General features: G+C 61.0%; 1 protein-coding gene across 1 annotated transcript in view; it reads left to right on the forward strand.

Moving 5' to 3' along the window:
- Wnt3a (Wnt family member 3A) overlaps positions 1-9105 on the forward strand; it is a 35714-nt gene extending 26609 nt beyond the window's left edge. The window contains exon 4 of the mRNA XM_004874714.4: positions 1319-9105. Within this exon, the coding sequence (XP_004874771.1) occupies positions 1319-1798 (480 nt within the window). The 3' untranslated portion in view covers positions 1799-9105. The remainder of the gene's footprint in view (positions 1-1318) is intronic.
- The last annotated feature ends 2568 nt before the right edge of the window (positions 9106-11673 follow it).

Genomic DNA, 11673 nt, shown 5'->3' on the forward strand with positions numbered 1-11673 from the left:
TCTAATGCCCAACTGTTCACCATGAGCTGCACTGACAACAACAGGAAGAGGGAAACACACACACACAGAGCTCACAGGAAAGAGTGATGAGAAGGAGAGATGAAAGCTTAAGAACAATCAGTATCCCCAAAGTATAAGACACTGTGTCGTGATATTGGAATAGGAATATTAATTTTAAAGAATAGTCAGAAAGAAAAAAGAATAAATTTAAAACATGATAACAAAAACAAAAATCTCAGTGGAAAGATGAAACTCACACTTTCCCACAAGGTAGACAAAAAGACACAGAGATTAAAATTGAAGAGGTGAGGACAGAAAACTTGGGAGTGTGTCCACCCAAAAAGACAAGGATGAACACAAGGAGGAGAAAGTTAATAAAGAAATAAAGCAGGAAGCTTCCCCAGAACTGAGGTTCTAGAGCACATAGGCCCAGTCAGTAGGTGGACCACAGAGGGAAGAACCATGAAACAAAGTGTCGTGAATTCAGAGCCCACCGCGTGGGGAAACCCTCCAAGCTTCAAGGAGAATGGATTTCACGCAAAGGATCAGGAACCAAACTGGCATTAGGCTTCTCAGGATGAACAGTGAAACCTAGAAGAACATCAGGTCACACCCCTGGGAATCTGAGGGACAGACTGCTTTTCACCTCCTCTTTGGAAAAGCCCCACTGCAAAATGAGGGAACACGGTGCATGTCAGACACAGTGGCCCGCAGGGCAGAGTGAGGTCAGGGAGACCCTACACAGCCCACACAAGCCTGGGGCCAGTGGGGGGACTGGTCCTGGAGCCTGGCTGAGGTCTTCCACCAGCACTGGCCAAAACAAACACAGTAGGAGCCCCAGGCCAGAGCCACACAGACAGGGGGGATTAACCAGTAGCCACAATGAAAGAAACAGCAGGCAAAATCTGTGTTGCTATGACATTTCATGTGAACTCTGTATTAGTCTGCTTTTTGCTGCTGTAACGAAATGCTGGTGCTTTACAGAAAAGAGAAGTTTCTCTAGCTCATAGTTTGGGAGGCTGAGTCCAGTGCGGGGCGATGCACATGGTGGGCGCATGGGAGATGAGGGGAGGGGGATGGCACCCGGAGACCGCGGTGGGGGAGGCCCGTGCCCTTGCTAACAGTCCCCTGCCAGACCCGCAGCCCAGGAAGGCTCCTCCCTCCCGCGCGGTATGCAAACGCAGAAGTGGGGGGCAGGGGGATCACCGGCCCGGGAAGGCTTGGGGAGCCCCTCGTCTCTGGGAAGGCTGGGGAGCCCGGGTCCCCTGGAGGCCGAGGAGGATGGGTGCTCACGCAGCTCGCGCCCCTCGCTCGGCAGGCCGTCGCCAGCCACATGCACCTGAAGTGCAAGTGCCACGGGCTGTCGGGCAGCTGCGAGGTGAAGACCTGCTGGTGGTCGCAGCCTGACTTCCGCGCCGTGGGCGACTTCCTGAAGGACAAGTATGACAGCGCGTCGGAGATGGTGGTGGAGAAGCACCGCGAGTCGCGCGGCTGGGTGGAGACGCTGCGGCCGCGCTACACCTACTTCAAGGCGCCCACCGAGCGCGACCTGGTCTACTACGAGGCCTCGCCCAACTTCTGCGAGCCGGACCCCGAGACCGGCTCCTTCGGCACGCGCGACCGCACCTGCAACGTGAGCTCGCACGGCATCGACGGCTGCGACCTGCTGTGCTGCGGCCGCGGCCACAACGCGCGCACGGAGCAGCGCCGTGAGAAGTGCGGCTGCGTGTTCCACTGGTGCTGCTACGTGCGCTGCCAGGAGTGCGCGCGCGCCTACGACGTGCACACGTGCAAGTAGGCGCGGCCGCGGGGGCTCGGACCGAGCAGAACGCGGGTTCCCAGAGGGGCCAGTCGTGAGACCCCACGCGCGCCAGGTCCCCACCGCACCTTGCCGCGGGGGCCTGGGCCCACTCCGAGGCCGCGCCTCTCCCCTCCGCCCGGGACTTGCCCCCTCGGGACCGGCCTCCCGAAGAAGCCAAGCCTGCGGCCCCCCGCCCGAGCACTGAGCTCAGCCCTGCGCCCCCGCCCCTGCTGGGAGCGCCCCGTCCCGCCCAGCGGCCCCGCCCCGCGGCTCCCGGAGATGCCTGCCTCACCTGGAGCTGTTGGGAGTCAGCGGCCCTGAGCCCGCTCTGCTGGGCCCTGCCACTGTGAATCCTCCCCTCCAGGCAGGGAGCGGACTGGCCAGAGGAGAGGGCACGCGCGACCGCCCTTCCCTGGCATTGGAATTGGGGTTTCAATTTTATTTCTGATGCTGCTATATCTACCTTCCACTGGAGTTAGACGTGTTGCTTCATTTTGATTTTTTCTTTTCTTTCTATGAAAGAAATTATTTTAGTGATAGCACATGAGTTTCAAATAATGGGGAAAGTTGAAGAAACAACGTAATAAGTCTGTGGTTTGTGCTGGAGTTTTTCCTTTTATTTTGCCTATTTTATTTTTTATTAACATGTATTAATTGTACGTATTAACGAGGCTCACTGTGATATTTCCACACATGCAGATGCTCTGCCCTGGTCGGCCTGGGTAGTTAGCGTTTCTGTCCTCGAATTTGGTGGTGGATCTGGAGAAGGCCCGTTGCCCACGATAAGCAGGGCAGCTGACCCCGCCCACAGAGCGACATGGGCAGGCTTTCAGGAGGAAGCAAGCTGGACAGCTGAGGCCCAGACGGGAGGTGCAGGCCCAACTGGGGAGAGGGTGGAGCTGGGGCCCAGGGAAGGGAGCAAGCAAGCCTGCTGCCCAGCGCCAGGAGAGGGACCGGGGCCAGGGCTCCTCCCCCATCCCCCCCCCGACACCCATCCCCCCTGGGGCGTGGCCCAGCTGCTCTGTCTCCAAGTGGGGGGTCACCAGGGCCCTGGGGTAGGGCTGGGTCCTCACCCTTAGAGGGGTGGGAAGGGGGCCTTGCCCCAGAGCCCCATGCCCGTTGGCCTTCCCAGATGGCCCAGGCCTGCTCCACTCGAGGAGGGGGTGCATTGTGGAGTGTGGGGCCTCACCTTCACCTGCTGCCCCACCAGGGTCTCTGTTGCCCTCTGGACTCCTCCATGCCTGTACCCAGACTGTCCCCATCTCCTGATGTCCAGGCAGAGCCCCAGAAGCTGGAGTTGGGCGGTTGAGGGCAGCAGGCCCAGGTCCTGCATGGCCACCCTGCACAGCCACTTGCAGGCCAGCTGCAAGACAGGGCTGCGAGGGCGGAGGAGGAGGAGGCCTCGATGACCCCCCATCTGGAGCGTCTGATGGTGGGAATGGTCACCCAGGAGCCCTGGGAGCCAGAGACCCATGCTGCTAGAGTGCCAGAGAGGAGCCAGGGGAGGAGGCACAATCCTGCCATCTCTCCAGGGGACAGTGCTGGCCTGGGGGAGCTGAGAACAAACTGCCTGGGAGTCCCACACCACCCTGGGCTCTGGCTGCAGGGCAGGTAACCTGGTGTCCACCCAAGCCCATGACCTCCTCCCTTGGGTCCCCTGAGGCCTGCTGCACCCCACTCTCCTGAACCAAGCATAGCCCAGGCCACTGGCTCCCAGGCCGAGGTGACCTACACCAGGTAGGGTGGGGATGGCACCACCCTGTGAAGAGGAGGCAGGAAGACAGGTGTCCATTCTCACTCTGCGGAGTGAGGCAGCAGTGGGAGGGGACCGATCCGGGGCCATGGCCATGAGGGGCAGTGAAGGGGCCCTCTGTCAGGCTGGTCCCACAGGCTTCAAGGGCCCTGAGTCACGGCCCTAACTGGCACCTGCTGGGGCACCATGCTGGGAGCCCCAGGTGAGGAGGCTGGGTGGGACCCTGATGGGTGGCAGAGTCCTTCAGGACGGTGATGCCTGAGCATGGCTCTTGACCCTGGGGGGAGCAGGCCCAGGTGGAGCCAACCTGGACTCCAGACATCTGGGTTGTCTGCCCCGAGCTTGGGACAGGGCAGTGCTGGCCCAAGGATACAGCACCCCAGGGTAGCCAAGGGGTCAGTGGCCCAGAGGGAAATACTGGGCTGGCTGTCCCCGGTACCCTGGGTGCACAGAGGGCAGATTCCACAAGACGCTGACCAAGGAATGGGGCATCTACAGCCACTGGCCCCAAGACAGACCCCAGTTCATATCCCTTGAGGAACCGGGAGGCGAAACCATCCGCCCTCTGGGCCTCAGTTCCTCCGAGGCAAGAGGCCTTGGAACAGCAGCTCTCCAGGGGTTCTGCTGGCCTGAGCCGTCCCCTTCCCAGGCTCCTCTGGGGATTTACAGCCCCCTCCACCACCCCAAGGAGGAAATGAGCTGGCCGCCTGTTCTGTTCGCAGGTAGTTGAGACAGCCCACGAATAACCATATAAAAGGCCCAGAGGTTGTGGCCCAGCCCCCTGCAAATCTCACACTCTGGCTTTGAAGTCCTGGAGGGGTGTGGCCTGCCCCCACCTGGGGCCCCCTGGCCCTCCTCCTCTCTGCCCCCTCCTCCCTGGATTCACCCCTTCTGGGTCCTGGGGCCTCAGTTTCCACCACTAGGATGCACCCCAGCAACCACCAGGATGGCAGGTGTGTGGGGTAAAGGGGACCAGTCTGTGATGAGGAGGTCCAGGCCCAGTCACAGGGCACCAGCTGCTGGGGCAGGAGGCAGCCAGGAGGGAGTCCGGGAAGCCTCTGGGGCCTGAAGAGGTGACTGAGCTGGAGAGGGAGAGAACTAGGACCCCTCCAAAGACGGCCCAGGCATGGGAACCTCTCCTTGGTATTCCGCATCTCAGTGGGTACAGAAGTGAGCATGGAGCTGCAGCTCTGAGCTCAGAGCCAGGGTCCTCACTGTGGGCTCCCTGGTGCCAGGCAGAGCTCAGTGGTGGACCATCCACCCCAAGCAGGAACCCAGAAGGGGCTCAGAGAGGCTGCAAGGCCCCCAGGGCCCACTACACTCGGCCCAGAGCTCTGGCCACAGCCGCTGCCCTCTGGCCCCAGGGTCTTACCCTTCCTGAGTGCCTCTGCCTGCCCAGGGACACTGCCGACCCTGGGGTCTGCCTGCTGGTTGGGGGCAGGGCAGGGACTCACACCCACTGGTCCCCAGGGACCTGCCATTCTCCCTAGAGGGTTGCCTGGAACAGGATCTTTGAGGCCACAGCCTTGGAGTCAGTGCTCCTCCGCAGAAGCCTGTGGTGGAACCTGGGCACCCCTCTGGCACCCCCTGCAGCCCTGCTGGGCCAGGCACACCAGACAGAGTCCAGGCCGGGACCCAGGGTGCAGCTTTCAGGTGACACCCCAGGCTTAGGTGTCGGTCGAGGTCCATCCTGAGAGGTGCCTGCCTGCTCGATGGCTGCAGGGCAAAGGGACTGCTGCCCTCTGAGATGCCTTGGCAGTGCCAGGAGGGTGGGGGCGGGAGGCCAGGGAAGCCTGGACAGGCTGGGCTGGACGCTGTCAGAGCTACTAATTGCTGTTTAGCTCTGAGCCCTCTGTGCTGGCCTTTTCCCTCCCTCTCCCTGACTCTCTCTCACTCACTTTTTATTTGAGCTTTCACAGCACACGGTAAATAGTCATTTGGTTCTCAGGGCCCTGCAAATTGGTGTTTATGGTGCAAAGACAGGAGGGCTGGTCTCCCAAACCCCAGCAGCAGGAGGGAGGCTAGGGAGGCACAGAGGGCACCTAGGCTTGGCAGGAGTGTGGCCCAGGGTGCAGCCTTGTCCGTCCCCCTGCACACACCCCAGCTCCTGCCCAGGCAGCGTGGACACAGGGACTCGAGGCCTCAGGGCGGGGGAGGCAGCAGTGATGGGACTTCCCAGGCAGCCTCTGCACTGCCAGGAGAGGCAGGCAGGCCCAGACAAAGCCCCACGCTCTTGGCCAGCGGATGGCACAGGCCTCGCCTCCCCTTCGTCCTTGCGTGCGCCCTGGGGAGGCCAGGGGCGGCTGAAGTTTGGAGTAGACCCGGGAACGGCATAGGCTTTTCCCCAAGTGTGTTCATTTTCCAGGTCTGTGTCGGGTCCTGGGGGAGACATGGCTAGGTGGCCTTTCTCTAGTCCTTGGCTCAGGAGGCTTCCATGGCTCTCCCGGGGGCATGGGTAGAGTCAGGCTCTCAACCTGGGCCCCATGGTCTGGTGCTACAGGGTTGTGTATAGCATCGGACTGTGGAGCTGGAAACAGCCCCAGGCAGGGACTTCAGCTGGTACCTCCTGTCCCAGCCACAGCTAACCCGGCCTCGGTCCTCTGGCCTTGGACATCCTGGCCCTCCGTGCCAGCTTCTCACTACCTTCTACAGGGTTGTGTCCTCGGCCCTTGTCTTTCCAGGTCCTGCTCAGAGCCTTCGGAGGTGCCCACTAACCCCAGAACTAACTCCAGCGCCTTGGCTTCCCCTGCCCGCCGCCTGGGCCCAGCACTGTCCCAGGGCCCCTGGAAGGGCCTGCTTGCACCAGGAACCCAGAGCTGGCCAGGGGGTGGCCGCTGCTGTCCTGGCCTTTCTCCGACTACAGACCTCTGCACCGCCACCCCCAGCCCTCCAGCTCTGGGGCATCCCGAGCAGGCTGAGTGAGCCCCGGCACAGGGTCAGAGCCCTGCAGGGGCGCCCGTGATCTTGGGTGGAGGGTGAAGGCGGGTTCCCAGTGCATCCTGGGCAGCTCCCAGCCTGCAGGACAAGGCGGGACAGCAGGGACAGTGCGAGAGGAGCATGAGGCCAGGGAAGGGCGGGCTGGGCTGCAGCCACAGAGCCCTCCAGACAGGACTGGGCCAGCACTGGCTTCTCCTCTCTCAGAGCCCCTCGTGGCTCCCGCCAGGCCAGGCTCAAAGAGGGCGGTGGGCAGGCGTCCCTGGACAGTGGCCACAGGAGGTGCCTGGGAGGAGGATCAAAGCCACTGCTGGTGCTCCACGGAAAACCTCCTCTGTGCCCAAGCAGGTGGCACTACCAGGTTCTTCCGGGCACTCCCTGTTGGAGAGCCCAGCACCTGTGAGGCCACCGAACAGCAGCTCCAGGGGCAGCCCAGCAAACCACAGACCGCCAGGTCCTACAAACAAGCTTCCTTCATGGTGACTGCTGGGTTCGGTGCAGGCAGGATGGGCTGACATGACATGGCCCTGTGCTGCCATGGTGCTCCCAGCCGCCTGCCTCCCAGCCTGGCCTGGGATCCAGGTTAAGTGTGTCCCCCCAGGCTTCCTCCCATCCCCGCTCTGCCTAAACACAGGCAATACCGGTTCTGATCCCTGCCCCAGCCAGGCAGTAGGTGGACAGGACTGCCTCCACTCTAATTCCCTTCCTGGTCCAGCCAGCACAGGAGCAGGGCATGGGAAGGGCCAGAGGACTGAGGGACCCTCCCAGCCCTGACTGGAGCACCCTCTCCAGGCCCACCCTACCGGAGCCAGCCTGACGCTCAGCACTCAGTTTGCCAGGCACTGGGCCCAGAGCCAGCCAGCCTGAGCAGCCTCCTCTGGGTGGTTTTGCAGATTTTGTTTTCCTGTGGATGAAGCTTAGTTTCTCCCTGCAGTCAGCTGCCCTGAGTCCTCTCCCACCTGGGCACCTGCTGGGCTGCCCTGGCCCCTCAGCCCTGCTTGGCAGGGCTCCACGCACTGCCAAGATGGGTGCGATGGCCCTTGGTGGGCTGCCAGCCCCTCTGTGGGATCTGTCCTCGTCTCTTCCTCTGCCCTCTCCCCCAAAGAGTCACTTCGTTGCCGCCAAGCCTGGGGAACAGGAGGCCCCGACCCCAACACTGGCCGGCAGCGCACCCAGCCCCTCCGCCCGGAGCAGGGGAGGACAGGCTCGGCCTGTGGAGGTCCCTCAAGGGTGGGAGCCAGCCCTGCTTCCCACGTGGGGACAAGAGGCAGGAGGGGGTCAGGACATCTGAGGAGGGTGGGCTCCCTCGGATCCCAGGACTGGAGCAAGCGCGGGCTGCAGGGCCTGGAGGGGAGCTGCCTTGCACAGATGTCGGGGTGGGGCCCCTGCTGGCGGGCGCTGGCAGCAGATGCCTTCAGCTGGGCTTTTTAATTAACCTTCGCTGGCGCTCCGAAGGGCCCCAATTAAGTGGAGAATGCGCTGGCGGAGTGGGGTCAAAGACAGGGGCGGTTTAATTAGAGTGCGGTGGCCTGGGCAGGAGCGCCCCCGCCCGGCAGTCTCCTCGCCAGTGCGCCCCATGCAGTCACCTGACAGGCGCTGACCGGAAGGGGCGCCTCGCCTCCGGACTGGGTGGCCCCAGGCAGGCAGCCCCCATCTGAGCCACCTTGTCCCCTCGGCCGGCCCCTGTTTGTCACCTGCCCTGGAATGACATCACCCAGCAGCTTGTTCAATATGCACCTCCCTAGCATCGATAGGGTCCCCATTTCAAGTTCACTCCAGAGCCTTAGGCAGGAGAATCACTGAAAGATCGAGGCCAGCCTAGGCTACATAGTCAGTTCAAGGCCAGCCTGAACTGTACAGCGAGATCCTGTCTCGAAAAACAAAAAAACAAAAAAAAAGCCACAAATAAACCCATCCAATGTGCAAATGTGACGACCTGAAGCACCACAGGCAGAGGTGCAGAAAGGGAAGTTCCAGCCCAGAACGGGGCAGGAGCCCACGGGAGGGAGGGCAGGAGCGCACGTGGAGAAGATGACATTGCAGAGGCCTCAGCCCCAGCAGGTAAAACTGGGCACTAAGGGCCAGTGTGGCTGAAACCAGCAAGCAACTATGTGAGGGAAGAGGGCCATTTCTCCAAAGAGGACAGGAAAACAAGCAACGAGCCAGGAAAAGACATCTAGTACAACTCACTGCCAGGGAGATGCAAATCAAGACTGCAATGCAATACAGTCACCGTCACACACACTGTGGCACGGCTGCTATCAAAACACCAAGCAAACAGAATGTGACTGGTATCAGCAAGCGCGTGCAAAATTCAGACCCCTTGTGCATTGCAAGAAGAATGCAGCAGAATGGTATGCCCCGGGGGAGAGCAGTGTGGCCATTCTTCCAGAAACTAGTATCACCATGTGATCAGGCTGTTCCACTTCAGGGTATTGCCGAAAAGAGGAGACACCCTGTGTCCATGATGAATGGATAAAGGAAATATGGTCCATTTAGACAACGGACAGTTACTCAGCCTACAAAAGGAAAGGAATTGTGACACAGGCTATACCAAAGATGAACCCCGAGGTCGCTATGCTCAGTGAAAGCCACACATGCGTGTGCACATGTATACACACACACACACACACACACACACACACACCCCTGGCACGAACCTGTTCATGGAAGGTCCTGACGGTCATCAAATCCCTGGAGACAAAAAGTAGAATAGGGTTACAGGCCTCGAGGAGGGGCTGGAGGGCGCCTCTTCGAGGTCAGAGCTTTTGCTTGGGAAGATGAGAAGCTCTGGAGACAGAAGGCAGTGCGGGCACCACGCACAGAGTTGAGGCTCCCTCTCTCCACAGCGACACCCCGCTGCAGGGGTCCCAAGTGAAGTCTCTCTTACTGTGCTTTTTTGGAAAATGGTTAACACGGTACATGTTGTGCTACGTTATTTTACTGGGGCAAGGGGGAGAGAAAAATGAGAGGGCAGTGGGTATAGGAAGCGTCGAGCTTCTCTCGGAGGACCGGGCCTCCTGCTCCTGACCAGGGAGCCCGACGCCCTCCCCACAGCATCCTGGGTCCCTGGGGACCGGATTTCAGGCCAGACGGCCCTGGTGCCCCGGGGGGAAGTGTTCTGAGCAGCGGGCTCCGCACAGGCACTCGTGCTTCCTCGGCAGCGCCATTCTCCGGGCAGTCTGTAATAAGTGCAGCTGCAGGGCCAACATTCTCCACGCCTGGCTTCCCCCAGACACGGGGCTTTGGGAGTGATGAGTGAGGGCAGGGGAGTGGGGATCTTTTTCAGGGCTGAGGCAGCCAGGCCCCGCCTGGCCTGGGCCTCCCCCAAACCCGAGCACCACCCTGACAGGCCCTGTGCTGGGGGCTTCCCTAGTTCTGCTGGGCTCCAGTGAGGGGTCCCAGCTTGAGGCTTTGCTCCCCAAGCCAGACCCTTGAAGGCAGAAAGCTGTTCAGAGCTGCACTCCCAGCCGACCGGCTGCCCATGCTGGCCGTGTGGGCGCACACCCAGGTGGACAGCCAGGTGGCCACCTGTGAGCACCCCAGCTGCCCTCAGCTGTGTATGCAGAGCCCAGGTGCTGAGGCCTGGACAGGGCATGCACCTCGCCCCAGTCTCTGCAAGCATGGGGACCCCATCTCTCCACCCAGCTGCAGAGAGGTGTGCTTCAACCCAGCCAGGAACGGCTGAGAACAGCACGGTGGCCTTGTCCTGGGTCTGCAGGTCAAGCGATGCAAGGGCAGGGCATCCTTCGCAGGGGCCCCAGTGGAGGCCTGCACCTGCTTCTCCCACTCCTGGGGCCACTTGCTCTGCCCTCATCTTGCCCCCGGTGGGCCTCAAATCTCCCTGTCCTTTCTCTCTCAAGGACGGGGGTTCAGGGCCCACTCACACCCAGGGTGTTCTCCTCTCAGATTATTCCCGACTGCCACCCATCAGAGCCCATTCCTAAACAAGGACCCCTCCGAGGTGCCAGGTGAACAAGGTCTTGGGGGATTGAGCAGTAAAGGAGGAGCCACCCCTTGCTTCGACTCACACAGGACCCCAGCCTGGACTAGCAGGCCAGGTACCCACCTACAAGAACCCAGTGTACCTGCAGCCACATGCAGTGAGGCCCAAGTTCTGGATGCCCAGGGCCAGGAACAATGTGCACGAGGGGTCGTTTGGACCACAGAGGTTCCCAGGAACTCCTCAGCAAGCAGTGGAGAGCAGGTTGGTTTGGAAGTGTCCCTGGAGCTCAGGGACAGGAGGTGGTTGGAGTGGGGAAGTCCTTGGACTGGACCTTGCCTGGGGTTTTTGTTTGTTTATAAACTCAGGTTTTTGTTTATAAACTCAGGGACCATTGGGCTGGGGATTTAGCTCAGTGGTTTCGCTGCCTGCTGCACAAGCACAAGGACCCGAGTTCCATCACTGGTACCAAAAATAAATAAATAAATAAACAAACAAATAAATAAATAAATAAACTCAGGGACCTGGATGCTGCCTGGAATCTGGAGGTGGGGTTTGGGGCGGGGCCAGGGTCGGGCTAGGTCGGGAGCTGTCCCTGTAGGGAATGGAAGATGGTTGTCCAGCCTTGCTATTCCTAACCTCAGCCGTGACCCTCTGGAAGCCACGTGGCTCCCCCAGGACCTGAGCAATGAAAGTCAAGGCAGGCTGGTCCCAGATCCCAGCCCAGACCCAGGCCCAGGGTGGCTGCCTAGGGTGGGTGAGCGTCGTGCAGGCCCCTCCCAGGGCCAACAGGGCCCCATCACTGCGGCAGTGCCCTCCAGGGTGCCCAGCAGGAGGGCGGCTTCTGGATGGGCCTGGACGGACCCAGACTTCGCTTCTGTTTCTCACTCAGCAACCAACACGGCAGACTTCCGTGACACCAAAAGGCGTGGGGTTTTCTCCTCACAAGCAAGCAAGCTATTCTGCAGCGGTCCCCAGCCGGGGTCCTCTACCCCGCCCAGGAGGGGACACCACCTGCCTGCAGACAGCGCCGCCCACAGCACCTCAGATGCCACCCCAAGCCCAGGCCGCCTCACCCGGGATTCTGACCCCACCCTGCTGGCTATAAAGCAGGGTCCCCACGACCCCTCCTCGGGGTGGACGGACTGCTCCTGTCACTCTCAGGGCTCGGGAGAGGCTGGCTCAGTGCCTGGTTTATCAGCAGGACGTTACCAAGGTGCAGAGGAGGAGAGCACAGGCCAG

This window comes from Heterocephalus glaber, unplaced genomic scaffold (genome assembly GCF_053883595.1).
Source record: "Heterocephalus glaber isolate CG9 unplaced genomic scaffold, H.glaber_assembly_v1.0 deba00001272, whole genome shotgun sequence".
NCBI lineage: Eukaryota > Metazoa > Chordata > Mammalia > Rodentia > Bathyergidae > Heterocephalus > Heterocephalus glaber.